The sequence below is a fragment of the Nyctereutes procyonoides genome, unplaced genomic scaffold (assembly GCF_905146905.1).
Source record: "Nyctereutes procyonoides isolate TBG_1078 unplaced genomic scaffold, NYPRO_anot_genome, whole genome shotgun sequence".
Classification (NCBI taxonomy): Eukaryota; Metazoa; Chordata; class Mammalia; order Carnivora; family Canidae; genus Nyctereutes; species Nyctereutes procyonoides.
In genome coordinates, this window is record NW_026575043.1 from 2,199,775 (window position 1) to 2,226,985 (window position 27,211).

Here is a 27,211-nt window from a genome sequence, read left to right on the forward strand (position 1 = left end):
AAGAACCAGGCTTCCAAGGGTATTCACACACCACAAGTCTCACAAACATTTCTTGTCTATACAGGTCCAGGTGGTCAGTTATGGGGAACAAATCACAGAAACATTTATCCATATAGATGCGTGAGGGGCAGGGCTGAGAGGTGGGTGTGAAGATCAGTTCTCACAGAGTTCCAGGGGCTGAGGCTGTCTGTGTGGGCAAAGAGTGGAGTTACTGATGTTGCCAAGAGTTTCTAGGGGAGAAACTGGAACAATCTGCTATGGGCCAAGGCCATTCAGGGTGTCTCTGAATCTCTATCCCTCCCTGAGTTAGATGTAGAGACTTTAAACAATAAGTTTCTTTTTTAAAAAAAAGATTTATTTATTCATTTATGATAGACAGAGAGAGAAAGAGAGGCAGAGACACAGGGAGAGGGAGAAGCAGGCTCCATGCCGGGAGCCCGACGTGGGACTCGATCCCGGGACTCCAGGATGGCGCCCTGGGCCAAAGGCAGGCGCTAAACCGCTGAACCACCCAGGGATCCCCCTAAACAATAAGTTTCTAATGATAGATTGCAAAAATTGCCCTGACTTTATTTCATCCTGTTCTGTCTGCATGCTTTTGCTTTTGTGATTTTGCAGCTTTTCCCATCAAGAAGTGGAATGTATTTCTCTATCCCTTGGATCTAGACTTGGCCAAGTGATTTAGCAAATGTCACCTAAGCAGATGCTTGAAAAGAGCCAGGTGCTTTGCAACGTCTTCCCCTTTTGGTTCTCTTGTAGCCCTGAAACAACCATGTGAAAGAGGTAAGCTTGCCTGTTAGCAGAAGGGGGCACCCCAAGAAACCACCTGCCAACCCCCAGACTTATGGGTGAGGCCAGGCCTGATCACCAAACACCAGTGACTCCAATTGTTACAGACACATGAGAAGGCACAACAGGGTTCAGCCACATACAGCCCTGACCTACAGCACTGTGAGTATAACTGATAGTAGTTTTAAGCAACAAAATTTTGGAGTGGTTTGATGCAGAAATTAATACACATTCAGTGAATGGCCCTGAATTAGTCTTTTACAACCGTGACAGTTGTGTCATTCCTTCAGGAGAAGCAAGTGTTACTTCTGGAGGAAAATCCCAGATGCATCCAGCTCCTTGTTCCCTGCTTCTTCAGCCTCCTAATTTTTAAAATTCTGTACCCCTCCCTTTCTCACATTAGGAAACACAAGTGGGGATTAATGAGGTGATCTCCATTCCAGTGATGTTTTCACCTCCAAATAGCAACATTCTCAACCCCCATCTCCTGGGAATGATTCTCCCATCTAACCTCCAGCTGCCATGAAACTTTGATAGTTACCACATTATCAAAGCCTACCAAGGATCCAGCTCCTAGAGGGGTTAGCCAATGACAGCCAGAGCTACAGGAACAGAAGGGATAGAGGGAGTGGGGGAAGGGGAAAAAGGGGGCAAGAATATATCAACAGTCTTTTAAACAAACGTTCATATTCTATGACTCAGGCTAGGGAAAACAAGAGAGGTGAAGACCTAATTACATACAATGATGTTCACTTGAACATTACTTATAATTGCAAGAAACAATCTAAATGAAAGTATGAGACTGCTACAGTAACTTAAAACCACATATTAGAGTAATTCTTAGTGCCGTGGGGAAGCACCCACACTGAGAAAAACATGCAAGCTCTAACATATATATGGGGAAGGTGATTCTGCCAAAATCATGCCAGCAGTAACTATGTGCTGAGATCTTAAACTATGTCAAGATAGCTGGTTTAGCACACAGAATCTGGAAAATATCAACTTCTTTCCCAGTACTGAGTCCCCTAAGAAAATTTGTTTTTACTCTTAATCTCCTTCCCATTTGAAGCATATCACCATAAGGCAATTTTAACCCTTCTTTCATACTTTACTATTTATTGCCCAGGTGGAGCTCACTAGGTATGGCAGGCATCTGCACTCATTGCATCATCCAGGGTTATGGCTCAGATGAATAAGCAAATGTCAGTGGTTAGAAGAGTCACTACATTGGTTTTCCTCCTCTTTCTTGCAGTTGGCAGAGACAATCACAACTTTTCCTCACCCCCTACCCATGAGTTCATATGGCATCAAACAAACTGGGAGAACTCAGACCTCTTGACCTCTGGGTCACCCTGCAGGTTACCCAAAGACTCTTGGAAATCAAAGCTCTGAACCCATTGAGGGGAGATGGAAATGACAGTGCATGATCGTTGATATTATCTTGCTTTCCCCAGCTCAGGCTGACAATCTGCAGCATTTTTACAGTTGTTCTATCTATTCACTCAAAGCAGATGTATTAAGTAGCCACTCTAAAAGCCCAGTACAAGAGCAGTGAGGAAGACAGACCACATTTCTGTCCTCACAGGATTTTCATGATATTTTCTATGGTGTTAAGCCAAGAAAGAGATTTTACTTCTTTCCTTACTCGTCTGGGGGAGGCAGAAACAAAGGAGAATGTTGATAAACCCAGAAATAGGGCCGCACAGTATCCGAGAAGGAGGTCTTTGGGAAGGTAAATATGTGGGATCCAGGTGTCATGTTGTAAAATGATACAACTCCAATATCACAGTCCAAAAAAATCCCCACAACCAGGGGCTGCTCCATCAGAAAGAGGGAAGTTAGGGGAGAGGTAAGTGCTACGTAGCCTTTCTTTTTGCATAGTCTAATGGCCCAGAATCCAGACTGAGGCTTTTGTATCACACCAACGTCCCTCTGAACACTATCCAAACAGACTCCTAAGTCCCACCCAGTTCCTTCTGCCACGTTCACTTCAAAATAATGTCTTCCTGAGGTGAAGCCTTCACAGCCCAGGATACAGGGTAAGACACTAAATCTCTTAGAAGAATTTTTCAGATTGTCCTGGAGGTATCCACGAGTCACTTGTCTCCGATCCTCAGACAGAATTAGCTCATGATGAGCTGGTCCAGGGTCACACTGACTGAAAAAAAATAAGTAAGTAAGTAAATAAATAAATAAGTAAGTAAGTAAATAAGACACACTTTGTTGCTGTTGGCAAGAGCACAGTTTAATTTAAATAAAACCAGCCTGTGCTCAAACCCAAGCATCCTCTGTGACTAGCCAGTAAGAGCTTAGGCAAGTCATCCTCCAAGACTCGGTTTGAAGTAGAAATTATCATATATGCCACAAAGAATGGTGGGGGAATTGAATGAGCTAATGTATGCTCAGTGCTCAGAAAAATTCCTGGAATATGGTAAGTGCCCAATAAGTGCCCCATAAGTGGTAATAATAATAATAATATCATCCTCCTCATCATCACCATCTTAGTCATTCAGAGGAGCCAAGGCCCATAACTAACCAGAGCTGACATGGTTACTATCCTCTCCAAAGGCAGTGGGAAGGACCAGAGGAAACCACAGGGCAAAAAGAAGCAGAGTTCAGAGTATTTAGTATCCCAAGACCCTCCCCACTGGCTATCATTTGGAGGGTCTGCCTTCCTCTGCCTTTGGCTACCCTCTCCTACTATTAGTGCCCTCCACCTGCTACTGAGGCCCCAGGGAGGTGATAAGGCTCCCTACCTACTCCTAGCCCTGGCTGCTTCACTCTTCCTTATTAATAACCCCAATCGTCATCTTTGTAGATAACCCCTTTATTAAATGCTGTCCAATCAGTCCTTATTATGAGCCTGATTCAAAAAAGCTTGGAGCTTCAATTTATATTATCTTAATGATTCAGGAAAACCCAAGTTAAGAAATTAAAATGCTTACGGGTTGGCAATACCACTTGAAGGAGAAGATATCAAATTGGATTTTTAAAATTCTACCTCATGTTGCTTATAAGTGACATAACAAAAAGACATAGAAAGGCCGATAGTTAAAGGATGGATAATACAGTTATATAGATGTTACAGTTATATAATTGCATCAAAAGGTATTAAGTCAAAGTATTATCAAGGATGAAAATGATTACCTAAAAGAGAAAAATATATAATTCACTGGGAAGATATCCTAATTCCAAACAAGCATGCAGTAAGTCTCAAAATATATGAAGTGAAAATTACAGAATTACAAGGAGAAACTCACAACTCTACAGTCACCATGAGATATTTTAACATTCTTTTTTCCCATAATTAATAGATCAAGCAGGCAAAAAAGGGAAGATATGGAAGATCTGAACAATCCAACAAGTCCAATCTAACAAATATATATATAAAGTTCAGCAACTTATAGAGAATAGGCACTATTTTCCAGTACATATGGAATATGTACTAATTGAGTAAAGGCTAGTCAGAAAGCAAATCTGAACAAATTCCAATGAATCCATACTGCATAAACCACAGTCTCTGACCTCAATACAATTAGGTTAGAAACCAATTAAAAAAAAACAGTAAAAAATATTTTAATTATAAGGAAATGTAAATGTTTCTAAATCATAATATGATGATATACACACTTGAACAATAATAAATGCTACATATAAAAAATTATACAATGAAGCTAAGGTGGAATTTTTGGGAAAATTTATACCTTTAAGTGCTTATTTTAGAAAAAGAAAAAAGCTGGAAATTAGGATGCTAACTAGCTTAAAATAGGAAAAGAACAGAGAATGGGGTGCTTGGGTGGCTCAGTCCACTGAATGCCCAAATCAGCTTAGGCTCAGGTTATGATCTGAGGGTCATGAGATGGAGCCCCATGTAGGTCTCAGCACTTGAGATACTCTCTCCCTCCCCTTCTGCCCCTCCCCCACTTACAATTCTTTCTAAATAAATAAATATATAAATAATCTTTAAAAAAAAGTAAAAGAACATAGAAACCCAACAAAACTTTTTCTTAAAAAAAGGAAAATAAAGTCTAAACAATAAACCAATGAAATGAAAGAAAATAAGAATTCAGTGGAGAGAGAAAAGCCAACAGTAGCTTTCACAAAAAGACTAATATAATAGGCACAGCTCTAAAAAGATTTATTGAAGGAGAAAAAAGAGGACAAAATTTGAATGAATATAGAAATTTAAAAATTAAGATAATCTATGATAAACTTTATGCTATAAATAAAATTGAAAAAAATCAACCTAATGAATAACTTTCTAGAAAAACAGTTCTTAGGAAAACCCATTCAAAAGAAAAATGTGAACAGACTTAACCTAAAGAAATATAATAAGGAATTTAAAATTTACACACAGATAATAAAACATGCACATAACATCAAGGGACCTTGTCAATTTTTAAAGAAGTTCTACCAGTTGAGGGATAGATAATGGCAATCTTATATCAAATCTTCCAAAGAATAGAGAATTACAGAGCCCTGTAACTTACACAGATGTAAAAATCCTAAAAATAGTGTAATTAATAAGAAATCAAATTTTACATATACGTATAAAATTATATTTTATATAGACATTTAATTTACATTTTATATTTGTATATACTTTATGTATTTAATGTGTTTATCATACATATTATATATTTTTACAATATATCATGTAATTATGTGATAGCATTATTTATATGTAAATTATATAATCTTATTATATAATTCAAGTCATCTAATATATATCAATATATACTATAAGTCACACAGAATATATATTACATCAAAAATATCATCTATATATTATATATCAAATGTTTTAATATATTATTAGATATATAATATTCTGTGTGTGTGTATAATTGTATGAAAAGACTGAGCTGTTTTTATTACCAACTAGACAGAGTCAAGCGGTCAAGGTGAAGAGCCATCTTACAATATTATTATCAACAGAGCTGGTACAGTATCAGTTATAGTAATGAGAAAAGAAGATGTCTGGAGAGGGACACTTACCAGGAAAACATATGACTCACTTTATATGTGAGGAGGTTTGATGTGTAAGCAGCCTATCCCGACACACTTAGCAATATCTCCATCATCACTCCATCATAATCATAATACTATCAGAGTTTGGGTGACAGCTAAACTTTACTTACTAATGTCAGGATTCCTATTTACTCAATGGACTATTTGTTTGTTAACTGCTCTATGCAACTAACCCTTATCTAGCAATCTAAGTGAGGCACAATAATGATCTTCATGACAAATTAATATTTGGGCATCAAACCTATGTTATATATACTATAAAACAAAAATATCAAAATTTAGCTTTTTCTGAGACTGCAACTATGGTTTAACATTAGAAAATAAATTATCATACTCACAAAAGTAACAGATTAGAGGAGAAAAGCCATATGATCCTATCAATTAATGCAACTAACTCATTGAGAAAATTCAATGCTTGTTGATGATGATGGCACTCTTTGGAATCAAGGAGACACAGACCTTGAATAAAAATGCATCTTGAAACCCTATATATCAAAAGATAGAATGAAAACATAAAATGCCATACATATGCCAGAGATACTAGCTATAATGAGCTCCCTTGAGTCAATAAGTGAAAGAATCCAACAGAAAAATGCCTAATGATTGAGAGCAAATCATTGGTAAATCACAGAAGTCTAAAGGGCTAATGGACTTACAAGAGGCTTGACCTCACTGGTGAAATCATAGAACACAAATTAAGTCCACAATCAGGTATCATTTCAGATCCATCAGATTGCCAAAAATTATAAATTATAAGCAAAAACTCAGGAAGATGTGGAACGGTGAGAGCTCTGATGTTGTCGGCAGGATAAAAACTGATACAATTTAAAGATCTGCTATACTAGTCAAATTAAGATATGCATCCCTACACAGCAGCATTTTCAATTCAAGGCATATGCTCAGAGGAAACCATTCACAGAACACAAGGACACATCAGTAATAATGTCCACAATAGTAGGTGTACACCAGCAACAAACAAAACCAATTATACATAAACTTCAAAGTCCCCTCCACAACAGTGGATTAAAAAACAACATATTGGGGATCCCTGGGTGGCGCAGCGGTTTGGTGCCTGCCTTTTGTCCAGGGCGTGATCCTGGAGACCCAGGATCGAATCCCACATCGGGCTCCCTGCATGGAGCCTGCTTCTCCCTCTGCCTGTGTCTCTGCCTCTCTCTCTCTCTCTCTCTCTCTCTCTGACTATCATAAATAAATAAAAATTTAAAAAAAATTTAAAAAAAACATATTCCTTTTTTTTTTTGCCACAGTGCAAAGTGATTAAGAGAGTGAGTTCAGAGAGATACTACTTAAGTTACCAATCATTGCTTATCTGTGTCTTCGTTTCCACATCTATAAAGTGAAAAATGCTTCCTACAGAAAGGACTGTTGTATAAAACAGGTTAACACATGCGAAGCTTTTCTCATCTGCCATGGAAAGAGTGCTTGGTATATTTCTTGGTGCTGCTGAGACCGTATGTTGCTACACTGGAACAAGTAATATGCATTAAGATTAACAAAAATCCCAGGAACCCCAATGCTAGGTATATGCCCACAAGTATGAAAACACAAGGATGTAAGGTTGCATGGCCCAGGCAGTTATTACAGCAAAGTTGTAATACACGAGTGCTGGAAGCAGCCTGAAGCTCCAATGGTAGGGATATGGTTACAAATAATTATGATATACTTATTAATGTTTGCTTTAAAAAAGCAACGAGTGACATTCTATATAGCAAATGTTTGTAAACAAAACAAAAAACAAACACGGAGAAAAACATAGATCTTGTTACCCAGAAAAGTAAGATTGGAGAGGGGTAGGAGAAACCTTGAATTTTTCTTCATACTTATCTATGTTGTTCGATTACAATATATTTGTGTTACTTTTGAAATAAGAAAAGTTTTAATAATAAGGGCTCTAAAAAAGAAAGGGAATTATCTAGTTAAAAGATGAGACAATTTAAGAAAGAGATTGACTTGCACAATGTTGTAATCCTTCTGTAAAAGCCAAGAGAAGACAAATCAGCTTAGTGACATCTGAGTGTGATTTGTACAGAGTCCTATTTTTTCTTTTCCTGAATCTTTATAGGATCAAATACCAGAGTTGCTTTGCTTTATAGTTGTTCTTGTTGTTTGTTGTTTTTAACTTGAGGGAAAAACAAATACAGGCCCATAATCCTTATCTCAATTCCCTGCGGCCAAATGGTTTTTGGATTCAGAATTTTTTAGCAATGTTGTTCTACTGTGTAATAAATGCAGCTGATATTTTGATAAGGATTGCATTAAATCTGTAGACTGCTTTGGGTAGTATAGACATTTTGACAATATTTGGTCTCCCAATTCATGAACCTGGAATATCTTACCATTTATTAGTGTTGTCTTCAAATTCTTCCACCGATGTTTTATAGTTTTCAGAGTACAGGTTTGTCACCTCCTTGGTTAAGTTTATTCCTAGGTATCTTAATTTTTGATGCAATTATAAATAGGATTGTTTCCTTATTTTCTCTTTCTGCTATTGCATTATTAGTGTATAGAAATGCAACAGATTTCTGCATATTGTTTTTGTATCTTACACCTTTACTAAATTTAGTTCTAGTAGTTTTTTGGTGGTGTCTTTAGGGTTTTCTATATAAGATATCATGTCATCTACAAATAGTGAAAATCTTACTTCTTCCTTATCAATTTGTATGCCTTTTACTTCTCTTGTTTGATTACTGTAGCTAGGACTTCCAGTACTATGTTGAATAACAGTGGTGAGAGTGAACATTCTTGTCATGTTCCTTACTTTAAGGGTAAAGTTCTGTTTTTCACCACTGGGGAGTATGTTAGTAGTGGGTTTCCATATAGGGCCTCTATTATGTTGAGGTATGTTCCATCTAACCTACTTTGTGGAGGGTTTTTATCATGAATTGATGTTGTAATTTGTCAAATGCTTTTTCTACATCTATTGAAAAGATCATTTGGTTTTGATCCTTTCACTTGTGGTATATCACACTATTGATTTGCCAATATTGAACCATGCTTGCATCCCAGGAATAAATCCCACTTGATCATGAGAATGATTTTTTTAAATGTATTATTAGATTTGGTTTGCTAGATTTTTTTGAGGATTTTCAGTCTATGTTCATCAGAAATATTGGCCTATAGTTCCTTTTTCTTTACTCTGGTTTTGGTATCAGGGTAATGCTGGCCTCATAGAATGAATTTGGAAACTTTCCTTCCTTTTTGTAGTCAAAAAAATGTATGGTAGGATTTTGATTTTTTTTTAACTTCTTAAGATTTGTTTTGTATCTTGATATGTGATCTATTCTGGAGAATGTTCTATGTGTACCTTGAAAAGAAAATATATTCTGCTGTTTTAGGATGGAATGTTCTGAATTTATCTGTTAGATCCATCTGGTCCTATGTGTCATTCAAAGCCACTATTACCCTGATGATTTTATTTGGATGATCTATCCATTTGACGTAGTGGGGTGTTAAAGTTCCTTACTGTTATTTTTTTTTAAGATTTTATTTATTTATTCCTGAGAGAGGCAGAGACATAGGCAAAGGGACAATCTGGCTTCCGCCAGGAGCCTGATGTGGCACTTGATCCCAGGACCCCAGGATCATGACCTGAGCTAAAGTCAGATGCTCAACCAGTGAGCCACTCAGGTGTTCCAAGTCCCCAACTATTATTATGTTACTATTGATTATTTTCTTTAGGTTTGTTTTTAACTGCTTCTGTATTTGGGTGCTCCCATGTTAAGTGCATAGGAATTCAGAATACTTTTGATGTTATGAAGTATATATGTATATTCTAAATTATGTGCCTACCTCTACCAGGTCTTAAGCAGTACCTTGTGATCAAATGCATCAATATTTCTGCAATAAAATATATATTCAAACTAAGTGGGATAAATAAAGACTTCAAACAGTCTCATATCACTACAGCTCAGTTTTGGCCACTGTGGAAGACAGACACAATGATAGACTTTCAGAGTCCCTGCCTTCTGATGTTCCTGCTCTTATACAATTCCTTCCCATAGGGTGTGAGCAGGCCCTGTGAATTGCCTCTGAATAACAGAATATGGCAAATGGGATGTGACTCCTATGATTGTATTTCATTATATGTGACTCCATCTTACTAAGAGACATGCACTAGAGACTCTTCTGAGCTCACTTTGAAGAAGTAATTGGCCATGTTGAGAGGCCCATGTGCTAAAGAAATGAATTATGCCAACAACCTGAGTGAGCTTACAAGAGAATTCTTCCCCAATCTAGTCTCCAGATGAGAACCCAGCCTGCCCAACCCCTTCATATGCAGCTTTGTGAGGCCCTAAGCAAAGGACCAACTAAGCTGTACCCAGATTTCTGACCCACAGAACTTGTGAGATACTATGTATGTGTTGTTTTAAGCTGCTAAATTTGTTTACTGGAAGAGATAATAATTGAGTCACCAGATCATTTTAGGTTAGGTCTGATTTTGTAGCCAAACAAGTTTTTAAAAACTTTGAGTTTTCAGAGCTTTTAAAATGTTGTAATTATAAATAAGAGATTGTGGAAATATAGTAAGCACTGATTAGGAGAATCAATGGAGCAAAATTTACCAATTGAAATTGGAATTGGAATTACCAATTTGGAATTGGTAAAATTTGGTTTTCATCATGGTTCTAATATTTACCATCTGTGTTGTCTGGGTCAAGAGCCTAAAACCTTTTGAACCAAAGTCCATAATATTCACTTATCTTTCTTACCTTGCTCTGAAAATTGATTAAAATATTAACCACAAACACTATGTCCCAGTCACTGCACTAAGCACTTTGTACTTGTTGACATATTTACTTTCCATGACAACACAATGAAGTGGGAATAGTTCATATCTTCATTTTTTCAGCTGGGGAAACTAAGGAAGTTATTTGCCTGGGTGACACAGTTATTATATGGGAGATCAGGAATGTGAAGGGTCTGCACAGATAACCAGTATGCTATGTCCTTATCTAAGCACTGGAGTATGCTAACAAGGGAGAGTAAGACAGTTACACTAAAAATCACTAAACAACCTCTCTGCTGTGAGCCTGCCCAGGGACAGGTGGTGAATGTGATCACAACATAAGGTCCCTTCCATCCTTAGCATTTAGGGATTCTTCACATACCTTGATAGCTCTGTAACATTTTCTTCACATCAAAATATAGCTCAGAAACACTGCACACAGTATGAGGTTCCAAAGAGTGGGCCTCTGGTATTTCCAGCGTCACAGCCCAACTCCTAGAATAAGCAAAGGCCAAGGACTTCTTCAGTGATACACTCAACTCTATATACCCATACCTCTTCCCTCATGCATTCATATAGGACTTACCTGCGCAAAGTGTCTTTCACATCCTACAGAGAAACAAAGACAAAAAGTGAATGTGGAAACATCAGTATTTCATGAGGCTTTGCACATGCAGCTGGTCTCTATAAATGTTCTTTCCAAAAAAGTAAATAGAGTGACTCCAGCTTTAGCTATTGATGAATACTCAGATAGAATGATTCCCATCCCAGCTCCCTGGGTATTCAGAATCGCAGGATGTTTATCAACCTCTGAGTCTGTTATCTTTCTTGCTGAGATCTGTGGGAACCTGTGGTGTCTACAATCACAGCCTGTGGGAGGCTTAGGGAAGAGGCCTAGGAGGTTTCCCCATGCTTCCTTTGCTAAGACTTGCTTCCAGTGACCTAATTTCTTTCAGAGTGAGCCCATATTAAAGACCACTTATCATTAACTGTCTGTCCTTAGTGGTGAATATATACATAGCCTCTGAGAATGTGCCACTAAGATGATGGGAGCGGATATCATGTGGTGGTGCAACACTCATGCTATGGTCTCATGCTTACAGTATAACCTCAAGATCTATCAGTGGGAACTAGAATTAATAGCTCCGGGCACAGTTATCTTAATGGGCTGGATCTTTCATATAGCAGAAAGAAGGCCCCTTAAGAGCTGTGGAGGGCTCTACAAGCAAATCAGGGAAAAGACTGTCACTCATGTTGGCTGCCCCACTTTATCACCCACCAGTCACCTGGCGGAATATTTCAGGAGGCAGTTTGACAGTCAGGGTTCTGTGCACATGGAACAGAGACTAATGGTAGCAAAAGTTACCCTATGATTCCATTTAGTCAAGGACCCCACCACATCCATCCAGAAGGGCTATATTTTTCTGATTCACATAGATTTTTCTGATTCGCTACAGACAAGTAAAGGCTACTCTATAGATACTGAGGTATACATAAAATAAACATTTCTTTAAATTCCCCATACCAGTGTGCCACTTTTAAGTGAGGCAGGCAGGCCTCATGAATCAGCCCATATTCCCTCACCCTTCTTCTCTTAACAGTTCAAGAGTTCCTTCCCCCAAGTACACAACCCCACCTGTAGCAACTTCTGGGCTGACCCCTGACATTTCTCCTCTAGTTCCAGGATGTGACTCTTGAGCTCTTGATTCTTCTGTTCCAGAGTGGCCTCATTATCTCAGTCTCCTTAGAGTCTGCTCTCTCTCTTTCTCCAGTCTCCAGAGATAAGACTTCTCCTCTTCTAGCAGGAAGCTCTGAAGATTCTTAAAGTCAGACTGAATTTTTTGTTTCTGAATCTCTATCTTCTCCTAGAGTCAAGACAGTATGCTCAGACGATAGAAACACGCCAAATGTCCACCAATGAATGAATTGATAAAATGTGGTACTTTGATAATGGAATACTGCTAAGACTTAAAAGGGAATGAAATTCTGATGTATGCTATGATATGGATGAATCTTGAAGACATTATACTAAGTGAAATAAGCCAGAAACAAAAGGACAAATGTCGGGAGCCGTCCCGCGGTGTGAGGCAAGGTTCCAAGTTGAGCCAAAGCTCCTTGTTGTCCCTAGCCAACCCGCAGTCCTGCGGTGCGAGGCAGGGTTCCAAGTTGAGCTAAAGCTCCCTGTTGTCCCTGGCCAACCCGCAGTCCTGCGGTGCGAGGCAGGGTTCCGGGTTGAGCAAAGGCTCCTTGTCATGCCTGGCCAACCCGCTGGGACTGCACCTAGCTCTTCCCCCTTATCGAAGTAAAAGTACATATTTGCTTCTCCTTTAAAATACTATTGGGACAAGTTCCCATAAAGTGAGCAAGGAAGTGGCTTGACATATGACTGCCTTGGTAGTCATTACTTAATGAACAAACCTCATTGTTTATTCTAAATGTGGCATTCATGCTCTACTGCTTAAGAACAAGTGACAGGAATTTGCGGTGTTCTAGCTATTGTTAGTTTTAAAGACAATGTATGTTCGTCCACGATATGTATTTCTCCTTAGAGAAATAGGTCATCTTCTTATAGAGGCTATATAAACTATACATGTAAAAATAAAGCTTGTCCATTGCGGCCATCAGCCGCATGGAACCTCCTATCCCATGAACTTTTAGTCTCTTGTTTCTTTCTCATCCCCTTGCCCTCGGTTCCTGAATCCGGACATCCTCACGCCGGCCGCGACAGACAAATATCATATGATTCCACTAATATGAGGTACCTATGCTAGTTAAATTCACAGATACAGAAAGTGGAATAGTGGTTACTGGAGGTTGAGAGGAGAAAGAAATGGGGAGTTAGTGTTTAATGGGCAGTTTCAGTTTGGGGTGATGAAAAAGTTCTGGACATTAGTTTCCACTATTAGTTCTCACTAATAGATGGCAGTGATGATTGTACAACAAAACAATACTTAATGCCAATGAGCTGTGTACCCTTACAAATGATTAAGATGGTAAATTTTATGTTATGTGCATGTTAGCATACACATACAGAGAAGAAAGTTTTCTCAGCTACTTAGTCATTGGAGCTGGAAGAATGTCACAAATAACAACAGAGTCATGCCTAAGAAGTAGGCACTCAGATGTCGGAGAGTTGTCATGATTCTCTACAGTTGCCTGATTGATTTCCTTCTTCTTCAACTAAGGTACAAGAGGAAGGAGGGTCAGTGGTGCCAGATAATTTAATCATGGAATTAGGGCTGAGGTCAAACACTTTTTTATTTGGGATGTAAGGAGGTATTTCTGAGCCTGAGGAAATTTCTTGAAGTGAAAGCTTGTAATAAACATCACTGTGACTGGAGTCTAAGACAACCAGGCTAGTAGGGAAATCCATGGTCTCAGCAGGGGGAGGTCTGAGTGGCAGGCTTTTATCATAGTTAACTGAGAAATAGTCACCACCAGCCCAGGGTCTAAGTAATTATCTTTATGTGTAAGACTTACAGAGGCCAAGTGATACATCTCTTGGGACTTGGCTTTCATTTTGGGAGATACAGAATTGCAATTTCTGCCAGTGCTTCCCCAATTCAGACAGTGTTTTGATGACTGAGATGATGTTCTAGAAGACTCATGGATGCGGTTTCTGTATATATTAGTTAAAATCAAGATCCTCTCCACTGTCCAAGAGCCAGAAAGGGAAGTGAGAGCATCCTCAGAGTTTAGCAACCACAGGGCAGAGGATGGAAGAGACCCCTGAGAGAGGCTAAATGGCTCACAAGCCTAAGGCATTTGGCTACAAATTGATGGATTACATAAATATTTCCATTAAGGAATGCCCCTCTGATCATGGGGAGCTGGTCAGCCATGGAAATCATTTTAAAGACTCCTAGTCTGCAGTTTGTATGTACAAGTTCTTGCAACAGTTATGACCCCTCTTATAAATCAAATAGACTCCTTTTATCAGCCTCACCAGCTGAGTAATATGAATCTCAACTTGGAGTTTTTCTGTTTCCTTAATGTTCACAAAGATTAATTTGTGAACCTGTGAGGCTGGGAGCCACAGCCTGTGCTCTGTGTGCTAAGTGTGGTAAAGTATTAAAGTTGAGTCCTTCAAACCAGGAAGGAACTTTGAGGTATTTAAAATATGAGACCTAGTCAAGGATGGCTCTAACTTAAATAGATATCCCAATTCTGCTTCTCCTAAGGTATCAAGAATCCCAGTCAATTACAACTGAGAAGTTGAAGATATTAGACATAAATTCTTACAGATGTAGATAATGAGGGACATAAAAACAAATGAGAGTTCCTTTTTTGGGTTTCATCTGGTTCCCTGTGGTCTGGTTTAATGAAAATAAATTATCATTGTGTTCTGTCAATCCTGTCCTATTTTTACACTCCAGGATAGAAAATGGCTTGAGATCAATAAATCCAAATTCTTACATTCCATTCACTTATTTGCTTTGTTGTGAACACCTTCTGTTTCATACATTCCTCTTCTAGTTGCTTCAAATTTGTCACAGCATTCTGAAGCTTTTCCTGAAGGAAAAATTCAGTGAATAAAGTCAAGTCAATTTGATAACTCTTCATTAAGCACATAAAGGGAACCCCAGCCCTCCAGACTATCAGAATAACACTGAATATACATTGAGTTGTTACAATAGTCTAGGAAGCACACTGAGGACTATATGTGTAATCAAATATTTGATTCTCTTGGCAGCACTGAGTAATTGGTAGGATTTTAACATCATTTCTGTGCAGTAGACACTGAGGCTTAGGAAGGGGTTAAATAATTTGCCCAAGATGCTATAACTGGTCAATGGCTGAGCTGTGATTCCAACCTTGTCTGCGAACTCAAAGCCTGAGCTACATCCACCACTACAGTCTTCCCAGGGAAACACTTCACGCGCAACAAGCTAATCATCTTCTAAAAGAAGATTTTATAAAATAATATGTTGAGCCAAACAACCAATGCCAGAGTGTCTAATACACACAGAACTTTGTGTTATGGTGAGTAGGGAAGGAAAGCCCAAGATGTCAGCGAAAGTAACTGGAAATACTTAATGGAGGAGGGAGGTTCTGATATCTTTGAAGAGTGCTAATTCATGAAGCCAATCTAAAATGATTTTGTATGTATATCAAGCTTTTGGGTTATTTTTCAAAATAGTTTCTCACATTTCCATGGAAAGCAATTTTAAAATGACCCGAATTGCTGATTGTGTTCAATACTAAAAGAATCAAATCCTGTCTTCTGTAAACCCAATAAATATACTCATCTATTCTTGAGTCCTCTCAAGAAAGGGCCCTCTGAAACTTGTCAAAGACAGTATTGCCATGACTACCCAGGGAACTCAGAACCTTACTACAAGCCCACCTCCATCTCATAGGGGAGGGAACAAGGAGCCCCACACTAGGAACATTTTCCTCAAATATAGGCAGGTCAGAGGGAGAATAAGGTAGCAGGACTGTGCCCTTTCTTCATTCCCTATAGCAAAGGCCAGCCTTCCTTTACTGCTTCTGAGTGAGAAACAGGAGTTGCTCCAAACCTCTCCCTCCATTTCATCTTCCATGAAAAATCATTTCCAAATCCTTTAGCTCCCCAAGCTTCCATCTTGCCTGAAACTGTCCCTTTCCTCCTTTTTATAGGTATAATCTGAACTTTACTCTTTGATACTTGGAGCAGTACTTGCCAAAGCCCTCCAACCCATTCACTCACCTTGTAGTCTTGGGATACGTCTTCGATGAGAGCTGTGTGGTCCTCCTTGTGCCGCGGTGACCGCTCACAGCGCCAGCATATGAGCTGGCTCTCGTCTTCACAGAAGAGATGGAGGTGCTCTCCGTGTTCCTCACATGACATTTCATGTTCCATCTCCTTGATGGCTTCAATGAGACTTCCCAGTTACTTACTGGCCAGAGGCTGGACAACTGAAATGAAGCCGGGCAGTGGGGACAGGGGAACATATTTGGCGATGGTTCTGCATGGCCTAGGTTCTCAAGGAAGCTGATGATGCACAGTGTGCAGTAGCTATGTCCACAGCTGATGCTCATAGGCTCAGACATTAGTTGCAGGCAGACAGCACATGTGGCTTCCCCCTTCATCCTCTTGGTGATTGGGGCAGAAGCCATGGCTTTTCCTGATAAGTTCTAATTCTGGATCTAGAGGCAGAGGTGAAAATCCACAGGGATAGAAATACAGCTTACTGGCTGCCACTGGCCTCCATGGGTCTTGGAGTCTTCTCTCTAGAGAGAAGAAATGGATTGGAATTTAGATGGTACATAAAATGAGGCTGTGTTGTGGGAAATGGTAGTGATGAGCACATGAGGGCACTTCTATTTAAACGAATTAAAATTAAATAAAACTTAAAATTCAGGGATCCCTGGGTGGCTCAGCGGTTTGGCACCTGCCTTTGGCCCAGGGCGCGATCCTGGAGACCCGGGATCGAATCCCACATCCGGCTCCCGGTGCATGGAGCCTGCTTCTCCCTCTGCCTGTGTCTCTGCCTCTCTCTCTCTCTCTCTCTCTCTCTCTCTCTCTGTGTGTGTGTAACTATCATAAATAAAAAAATAAAAATTAAAATTAAAATTAAAAAAGAGACAAGTAAGGATATTATATATTGATAAGAAGACTAATTCATCAAGAATATATAAAAACCGCAAACACACATGCACTGCCAATAGAGACCCAAAATACATGAAGCAAATATTGACACACTTGTAGAGAGAAATAGATAGCTCTACAATATTGGCTGGAGAATTCAATATACCACTTTCAATAATGGATAAAATATTTAGGCAGATAATCTATAAAGAAAGAAAAGAAATGGACAACACTATAAATCGGTTAGACCTTGCAGAGTTATATAGAACACTCAACCCAACAATAGCAGAATATACAATATTCTCAAGTGCACATGAAACATTCTGTTGAATAGATCATGTGTTAGGTCACAAAACAAGTCTGAAAATGTAAAAATATTGAAATTACAAGTATCTTTTCAACCAACAATGGAATGAAGCTTCAAATTAATAATAGAGGGAAAACTGGATAATTCAAAATATGTGGAAATTAAACAACTCACTATTAAATAACTAATGGGCCAAAGAATAAATCACATAGGGAATTAGAAAATACTTAGCTACAGATGAAAACAAATACACAGCATACCCTAACTTACGGGATGTAGCAACACCAGTGCTCACAGATAAATTCATACATTAAAAAAGAAAAAAGTTCTTAAATCACCTTATGCTACTAGACATCTTGTAGAAATAGAAGCAAAACAAAACAAAACCCAAAGCTAACAGAAGGAAAGAAATGAAAAGATCAGAATAGAGAAAAATAAAATTGAGAATAAAAAACAATGGAGAACCAGTAAAACTAAAAGTTGGTTATTTTAAAAAATCAGCAAATTGACAAACCTTCATCTAGAGTGACAAAGAAAAAAGAAGATACAAATAACTAAATCGGATATGAAAGTGAAGACATTACTACTGACCTTAGAGAACTTGAAAGGATTATAAAAAATACTATAGACAACTTACACCAACAAATTAGATAACCTAGATGAAATGCACAAATTTCTAGAAACATACAAATGACCTGAACTGACTCAAGATAAAACAGAAAATCTTGACATGTAACAAGTGAAAAGATTGAATCAGTAATCAGAAACCTCCCAACAAAGAAAAGTCCAAGACCAGATGGCTTCACTGGTAAATTTTACTAAACACAAAAGGAGAATTATCACCAATCCTTCCAAAAAATTGAAAAGGAAGGAATACTTCCTAACTCATTCTATGAGGCCAGCATTACAGTAATACCAATTCCAGACAAACACTAAAAGAAAACTGCAAATCAATATCTCTTTTGAATATGGATGCAAATATCCTTAATAAAATTCTAGCAAAGCCAATTCAATAGCACATCGAAGGGATCATGAACAAGTGGGATTTATTACAGGAATGCAAGAATGAGTCAACATGGGAAAATCAATGTAATATAGCACCCTAATAGAACAAAAGTTTAAAAACCACACGATCATCTCCATAGATGCAGAAAAGGCATTTGACAAGATCCAATACCCATATGATAAAAACACTAAAAAAACAAGGAATAGAAGGTAACTTCCTCAAAATGATAGGGGCATTTATGAAAACTGCATGGCTAATGTTATACTCAATAGTGAAAGACAAAGATTTCCCTCTAAAATTGGGAACAAGATAAAGATGCCTACCTTCACCAATGGCATTCAACACTGAAGTAGAAGTGCTAGCCAGATAAATTAGATAAGAAATAGAAATAAAAGGAATTCAATTCCTTTTTACAGATTACATGATTCTATCCATGAATGTTCCAAAGAATCCACAATAAAACTAATAGAGTTAATAAACAAATTGAGCAAAGCTGCTCAAGATCAACACAGAAAAATCAGTTGTGTTTCTATCTATGTGCAATAAACAATTAAAAATGAAAGAAAGCAATTCCACTTAAATAGTGTCTAAAAGAATAAAATACTTAGAAATAAATTTAATAAACCAAAGAGGTGAAAGACTTTTTTTTAAAAAAAAAAAGGTTTATTTCTCTATTTGAGAGAGAGAGAGAGAGAGAGAAGAGAGAGCATGGGGGGGGGGCAGGGAGAGAGAGAGAGGGAGAGAATCTTAAGCAAGTGCCATGCCTAGCACTGAGCCCAATTTGGTGCTTGATCTACGACCCTGAGAATGACCGTGACCTGAGCTGAAACTAAGTGCTGGACATTCAACCAACTGATCCACCCAGGCACCCCTACAAATCATATATTTGATAAGGGTTTAATATCCAAAACACACAAACTACTCATCAATAACAGGACTCAACAACAAAAAGACAACCCAATTAAAAATGGGCAAAGGACTTACATAGACTTCTCTCCAAAGAAGATGGGCAAATGGCCAATAAGCACAGGAAGACCCTCAACATTATTAGTTGAGTACTTTGCCACTACTTTGCCATTTCTAAGATGGCTTTAATCAATAAAACAAAAAGTAACAAGTGTTGGTGAGGATGTGGAGAAACTGGAACCCTTATACATTGCTTGGTAAGATATAAAATGAGGTAGTCTTCATGGAAAGCAGTGTGGCGGTTCTTCAAAGAACTAAAAACAGAATTATCATATAACTCACCAATTCAACTCCTATGTATATATTAAAAATAATTGAAAATAGGAGCTCAAACAAATATTTGTACACCAGTATTCATTACAACATTATTCACAATAGCCAAAAGGAGGAAACATTCCAAGTGCCCATCAACAGATAAGTGGATAAACAGTGCTGTATGTATATATATGTGTATATACATATATATATGATGAATTATTAGTCATAAAAACATAAAAAGGAATGTTTTTATACATGCTACATCATAGTTGAACCTTGAAAACGTTAGGCTAAGTGAAATAAGCCAGTCACTAAAGAACAAATATTGTATGATTCCATTTATAGAAATCTCTAGAATAGGCAAATTCATAGGGATAAAAGGTAGAGAAAGGTTAACTGGGACTGGGAGGCAGATGCCTTGGAGGGTTACTGCCTAATGCTTATACAAATTCTGTTTGGGGTGATGGAAAATACTTAGAAACAGATAGTTGTGATGGCTGCACAACAGCGTGAATGTAATTGATACCACCGAATTGTACACTTAAAATGATTGAAATGGCATATTCTATATCTTTTTTATGTATTTTCCCACACACAAAGATTTTTTAAAAAGAGTTAAAAACCAATAATAAAACTGTTTACCTGTAGCATGATGTGATTGCAAAGCATATGATTAGAAGGTATGCCGCATGAAACAAGGGGATCACTGTCATAGAGGTTGCTTCAAACTCCAGTTGTCTAGAAAGTGATGTAAAGTAGACCATCTGCCAAAAAATATACTCCAATAAATAACTTTTAATTCCAATATGTGTGTGTGAGTTACAAACACTATTGAAATGCTATCGCTTATTGATTGAAATGTTAAAATTTAGCAAAAGATCAAAGAAAGTGAATTATGACTTTAGAATAAAGACAATATGGATTTGCTTCTTCCCACAAATCTGGCCTGCTTTCCAGTTTCTTGCAAAAACCCAAAGTTGAAAACTCCTGAGTTCTCAGTTCCTCCGAACTCAAAATCTGAGTTCTATATAAGACTATGAATCATTAATAACTACAGAAATTGTCACTTTTTCTAAGTTTTTATTAGGCTGTTGTCTATTTAATTGCATTGATATTTCAGAAAGATCTGGTATTTGAAGGCTTTTTAAATTGCATTGATATTTCAGAAAGATCTGGTGTTTAAGGGCTTTTTTTCTAGTAGTTGTCTCACTTTGATCAGGCTTACTCACAAGTATTAGTAGGCTTGCTGGCCCAACAATTACAGAGTAGCTAGCGTGTACCTGGTACTATGCTATAACTTACTTAGAAAATGCTGAGCTAGTTATCTTTTCAAAGACACCATGGAGCTTCTGCTTAAAGGTTAGTTTCTGCATTTTTTTTAAAAAATATTTTATTTATTTAGAGAGACAGGGAGAGAGGCAGAGACATAGGCAGAGGGAGAAGCGGGCTTCCTGCGGGGAGCCTGGTGTGGACTCCATCCAGGGACCCTGGGATCATGATCTGAGCCAAAGGCAGATGTTCAACCACTGAGCCACTCAGGTGTCTATGTTTTTGCATCTTAGTGAACTTCAAACTAGTTTTAAGGGGCTCCCCCAAACAGCAAAGACTTTAACAAAGAGTAGCAATTTCAACATAATTTGACTAGAAAACCTGATAGTCGATGCCTGTACTGAACACACCGGCCTTGAGGATGTGGGATTTGTGTTTTCCACCAGATTATTACTAAGGAGTTAAGATTTGTGGCATCCTTTGTTGTGTGAGATTAAGGAAATTGGATTAAGTACTGAATGGAATAGAGCACTCCCTGCTTCAGGTCAAGGGCTCCACCGAATTATCAGGGAGTGCCCCTGCTAAGGTCCTCAGAAAAAGTGTTATTATCCCTCCCACGTTTCCCTGGCCTCCCTATAAAACCCAGCCACCAGGTACCTGGATCTTCTTTGAGGCCAAACTCTTTTCAATGTTGGTAGATTGGTTCAGGAAATGGATCAACCACATATGGCTAAGCTCATTGTCCTTCACATCCTCAGTTTTCAGGTAGTACAGTAGCCGCATGGCTTTCACGAGTAATTGGTTCCTTCCCGTCCTCTTGCCTAAAAAGGTTCCTCCAATGGTGCCCACCAGGTAGTTGAGCTGACCCGATAGGTTGAAGACCGGAAAAGTGATGTTTGTCAGGTCGAGGTCCTTGTTCATGCGCCAGGCGGACAGGAGGGCGTTGGAGGGCACGCAGGCGCCCTGGTATTTAGCGCACACCCCATCGTAGCCAATCTGGGTCCCGTTTTCCTTGGCCACATAAAGATACTGCACCACGGTGTCCAATGTACTAATTTCTTCTAAGATTTCTTGTTGCAGCAGCGAGGCAGTGCTGGAAACCACTAGGGTGGAGACAAAATTGACCCCGGTGCTCTTCCTGGAGTTGGAGAATCCGTAAGAGTCGTTGGTGGTGAAATGCCCCTGCACAAAGCGCCACTCAGCCTTGGCCGGGCTCCCCATGGGGGTGTACTGCTCCTCGAGGTTTTCTTCAGTATTGCTGGGCAAGGAACGCAAGCCTGTGCCCAGAGTGGCCGTCAGCAGCATGGGCACCAGCAGGAAGACCCAGGGGTGCGAGCCCACCTCCCTCCCCAGCCTTCCCCAGGCAGGTTGAGGGGCGCCTCCAGGCAGTCGGTGTGGCAGGGGGGCTCGCTGACAGCTGCCTTTCCGACGGGGAGGCCGGCAGACTTGGACGCTCCACACTGTTCCCGACTGCGGAGGAGACGCCTCCAGGGGCCCTGTGCGCTGTCCCGAAGCCCAGTCAAGCTTGGGTTCCTGTCCCTGAGTTGGCTTGGAGGCGGGGAGCGGCTCTACCTGGGACCCCACACCCACGTCCTGCGGCGTCCCAGTGTCGGCCCGGGATGGGCCTCGGCTTCCCGCCTGGCCTCAGGCTGCGGCTCCGGCTTCTGTGCCCTGGCCTCGGGATCCCCCTTCACCTCCATCTCCCGCCAGGCGTCGGGCGCAACCTTGGAGAGACTGAGGCTCATTTCCGGGAGGGAAAGGCAAGGTGTTCAAACTGGGCAGCAGGTCGGGAGGCAGCCACCGGCTGGAGCGCCCAACTCCTCCACCCGACCGTTGGCTGGAGAATTCCAAGGCTGCGGCTGCGCGAGGCCAGGGGTCCGCTGGGGAGCGGGCGTTTTTGACACACAGCCCAAGCAGCCCAACTTGTCTGTGGCATGCCTTTCCTCTCCGAAGTTTAATTTCAAACAGAAACACTTCTTTTTTTTTTTTTTAAGATTTTATGTATTTATTCATGAGAGAGAGAGAGAGAGAGAGAGAGAGAGAGAGGCAGAGACACAGGCAGAGGGAGAGGCAGGCTCCATGCCGGGAGCCTGATGCGGGACTCGATCCCGGGACTCCAGGATCACGCCCTGGGACAAAGGCGGGAGCTGAACCGCTGAGCCACCCAGGGATCCCCAGAAACACTTTTTAATGCTGCGTGAGATGTGTACCCGTTCTACAATACTTACATATTTTATTGGGGGAATTCGACTTGTCACCCCACCCCCCGCCCCCGACACACACATGCTAATCTTTCCGGAGACCATCCAGTAACGCACTTCTTGGGTAAGGTGAACCTGGTACACTTTATTATATTTTATTAACTACAAACGTAACAGATACATTCTCCTTGTAGAAAGTCAGAAGTAAGTGTGTAGAATGAAAAGTGAGGATAAGTTTATCTTTGGTCTGTTCCACAGCTCCCAGGATGGAGGGACACCTGGGTTCATGTCACCATTTTAATGGAAATCCTCGCCTACCTTTTAACATGCAGGTAACTGAAAGGCAGGTGGAGAGAGGTTCCTAGAGTTATGAAAATTGTTTGCCATGTTTGCCATGGTTGGCAGTTACTTAACATGAATAGTGATTGTGTTTTTATGTGGGTAGATAGAGAATGTTAATAAAATCTCCAGACTGCAAGAGTATCAAGTCCAAGAGTATAAGGGAGGTATCTTCAACAGCATTTTAGAGGAGAAACAAATAGGTGATTTCGTTAAGTTGGCTTTCCAGAAAGTCATTGTTTAAGAGTGGCCTTAATAACCACAAGGTGGCACCCGTTTTCTATTTTAAAAGTTATGGTCAGTGGGCCTGAGGATTCCTTTTCTCCTTTATCTGCATGTTGCAAGTTCTAGTTACATGCTGCGTTGATTGTTGGTGTGCTATAAATCTAGTGGCATCTGTAGCACATTTAAATGGAGGAACTGATTTGGGAATTCCATTTGCCAAACTGTATCTACCTTATGAAGAGAAGGGCTCAGCTGGCCTCCTAAAGATTTTAGGATGAAATGTTAGAGGGAGGGTGATCACAAATACTCTGTAATGTTCAAAACCAAACACAGGACCTCTTAGTGCCCATCTTTAGCACAGCATCAGCATTTTTTTTAATCTCAAAATACAACCACTAAATTTCTACAATTGCTCATAAATCAGCCACTGTGAAGTACTATACTCTATAGAAAAATATGTGCCTCGGGATTTGATTTTATCTAGTTTCTTCATTCTAGATGATTGATTCTAGATTATTTTATTTTACTATTCTAGTTATCTAGATTACTAATGTTTGTATGGGTTTAGAATGTCAATCAAAAATACCACTAGTAAGTATTTTCCACCAGTTTCCATAAAAGGAATTTGGTATTTTTAAAATGAGCTCATCTGCTATTTTTGAGTTGTGAAACCCTTTCATATTTGTTTCAGAACTCCAGACTACTCCGTGCAGCTGTAACATGGCCAAGAAGTGACTTGTCTGTCCTAAGTGATATGTCTCTTAAGTCCTTTCAATGCAGACAACCCTCTGGCCTTTAATCTGAGAATGGTGTCTACTTTGTCAGGATAGGATTCTCCATACTCTAGAAAATGCCTTCTGGATGAGAAGGGGGTGGTGGGTATTGGGAATTCAAGAATATAGTGTAAAACTTAAAATTTTATCTAGTCTGTTTCTTATCCACCTTCAGTCTAGATAAAATGAATCAGACAAAACATTAACTTTTCTTCATCTCTCATCACTCTATAGATTCCATTTCCTTCTATTCCCCAGCTCTTCTTTGGCAGCCCCCATGACCCATTTTTTTCTCTTGCCCCCGTTTCTTCTTTTCTAAGTCCCATTCTCTCAGGTTAGCCAAAGTCAGTTTGGCATAAATTAAGGGCAATTGCCCATTATTTTAAATGTTTTATTAAATTTTTTTGCCCATTTTTATTTACAAGATGTTTCTCTTTTAGCTGTTAGTTACATGATAATCTGTTTCCAACACTTGACTATGTGCTTCTTAGAGACAAGGACTGCATCTTATTCATCCCTGCATTTGATACTCAGAGGACACTCTAATGTTAGTCATAATTTAGGTGGTCCTGCTTGTCTTTCCACAGCTCTAGGAATTATATCACTCAAATATGGCAGACATAATGGCTGAAATATATTCCATGCATCTTGTAAGGTCTGCTCAGATTGCCTGTATTCTGAGACACCAGGTACCAACCTGGTAATCATCAGTTTGTTCTTATAGTTAAACGTCTGTTTCTTGATTACTCTCTCTCTCTCTCTCTTTTTTATTCCTTTGCTGGTCTGTTTTCTTTCTAAAATTCTACATATAATTGAAGTCATATGGTATTTGTCTTTCTCTGGCTGACTTATTTTGCTTTGCCTAGCATTGTATTCTCTAGATCCATCCATGTCATTGCAAATGGCAAGATTTCATTCTTTTTACAACTGAATCATATTCCATTATAAATAATATTCCATTATATATAATATTTCATTTCATGTATATATGGACACTTGGTCTGCTTCTGTATTTTTGCTATTGTAAATAATACTGCAATAAGCATAGGGGTGCATGTATCCGTTTGAATTAGTGCTTTTGTATTTTTTGGGTGAATATTCAGTAGTGTAATTACTAGATCATAGTAATGAATTTGGATGTTTTCCTTCCCTTTCTATTTTTGGGAATAGTTTGAGAAGAATAGGCATTAAGTCTTCCTTAAATGTTTGGTAGAATTTGCCTGTGAAGCTGTCTGGTCCTGGGCTTTTGTTTTTTGGGAGTTCTCTCCTGTGACTTATCTGGGTCTAGTTCCTTTAAGAGATGGAAATTTTTACCAACCAATTAAATTTCTTTGGTAGTATAAGGTGAATTAGCTGTTACATTTCTTCTTAAGCCAACTTGATAATTTTTCTAAAAATGTGTTTATGTCACTAATTTTTAAACTGCCAGAACATTTTCATGTATTTTTTTAAATTAAAAAAAAACTATTTTTATCTGTACTTATGACCCCTTTTCCATTCCTATTATTAATTTGTGTTTACTCTCTTTTTTCCTTAGGAAGGCTTTTAAAGCAGTTTTTTTTAAAATTTCTATTTTAAGAGAAGCAGGTTTTGATTCTGCAGTTTAGCTCTATCTTAAAATTCTTTGATCATTGTTTTTTTAATTTCTACTTTGCCTTTATTTTCTTCTTCCAAATTTTTAAATTCTTTTTCTAACTTAAGTTGACTGCTTCCTATTTTATAATACGTGCATTTAAAACTATGAATTTTCACTTATGTACTGGATTAATGACTGTAGGTTTTGATGGATAGTGTTCTACAGAGAAATTTTCAAGAATTTATTAATTTCCTTAGAATGTACCCTATTTTATGTCATCTTTTTGCCAAGCTTTTATTCCCACTTGCTTTTTCTTCTTTTTTTCCTGCTCTTATTGTTGGAGTACTACATTTTTTCTTAATTCTCATGGCTTGTTTTAAAAATTACTCTTAAATTTTCAACATGTATCTTAGTTTTACATTTCTCCAACAAATTCTTTTCTTTTTTTAAGATTTATTTATTTATTTTAGAGAAAGCGAGAGTGAGTGCACATACAGGGGTAGAAGGAGAGGAAGAGGGAGAGAGGCAGACTCCCTGATGAGTGGGGAACCTGACTCGAGCTCAGTTTCACAACCCTGAGATGATGACCTGAGTCAAAATCAAGAGTTAGGCTCTTAACCAATAGAGCCACTCAGGCACTCCTTTCCAACAAGTTCTAAGGTAAGTATTAACTATTCTTTTCCAAAAGCAACAAAAATATTTTTAATTTTTTATTTCAATTTGAACTACCCTGCCATCAGCTTTCTGAGTATTGTTATCTAGAATTTTCCAATTTTTAAACATCTGTGAAAATTACTATTGTTATTTTTTTTCTTTTAAGATGTATTTATTTTTATTTAAGAGAGAGAGAGAGAATGGAGGAAGGGGCAGAGGGAGAAGGAGAGAAAAATCCTCAAGCAGACTACTCACTGAGTGTGGAGCCTGATCCCAGGACCCTGAGATAATGACCTGAGCCAAAAGAAAGAGTCAGACACTTAACCAACTGGGCCACCCAGACACCTCATACTGTGATTATTTTTTTCACACTCAATACTTCATTTAGTTTAGCTATGGTTTTCAAATGAATTTGCTCACTTGTTGAATTTCCTCTTTCCTTCTCTGAATAAGTTTTACGTCTGATGCATATTCTTTAGTAGTTTCTTCACAAATGCCA

General features: G+C 38.8%; 2 protein-coding genes across 2 annotated transcripts; both read right to left on the minus strand.

The window, feature by feature from the left end:
- Positions 1-2,430: 2,430 nt before the first annotated feature.
- TRIM38 (tripartite motif containing 38) lies at positions 2,431-16,666 on the minus strand. Its single transcript, XM_055322245.1, is given in 9 exon segments — positions 2,431-2,947; positions 10,631-10,637; positions 10,950-11,062; positions 11,154-11,176; positions 12,204-12,303; positions 12,305-12,432; positions 14,984-15,079; positions 16,257-16,447; positions 16,450-16,666. Coding segments are annotated over 9 exon segments (1,392 nt in total).
- Positions 16,667-20,313: 3,647 nt separating this feature from the next.
- On the minus strand, positions 20,314-22,689 carry LOC129507859 (patched domain-containing protein 3-like). The gene is given in 4 exon segments (XM_055322604.1): positions 20,314-20,439; positions 21,602-22,311; positions 22,314-22,447; positions 22,517-22,689. Coding segments are annotated over 4 exon segments (1,143 nt in total).
- Positions 22,690-27,211: the final 4,522 nt, after the last annotated feature.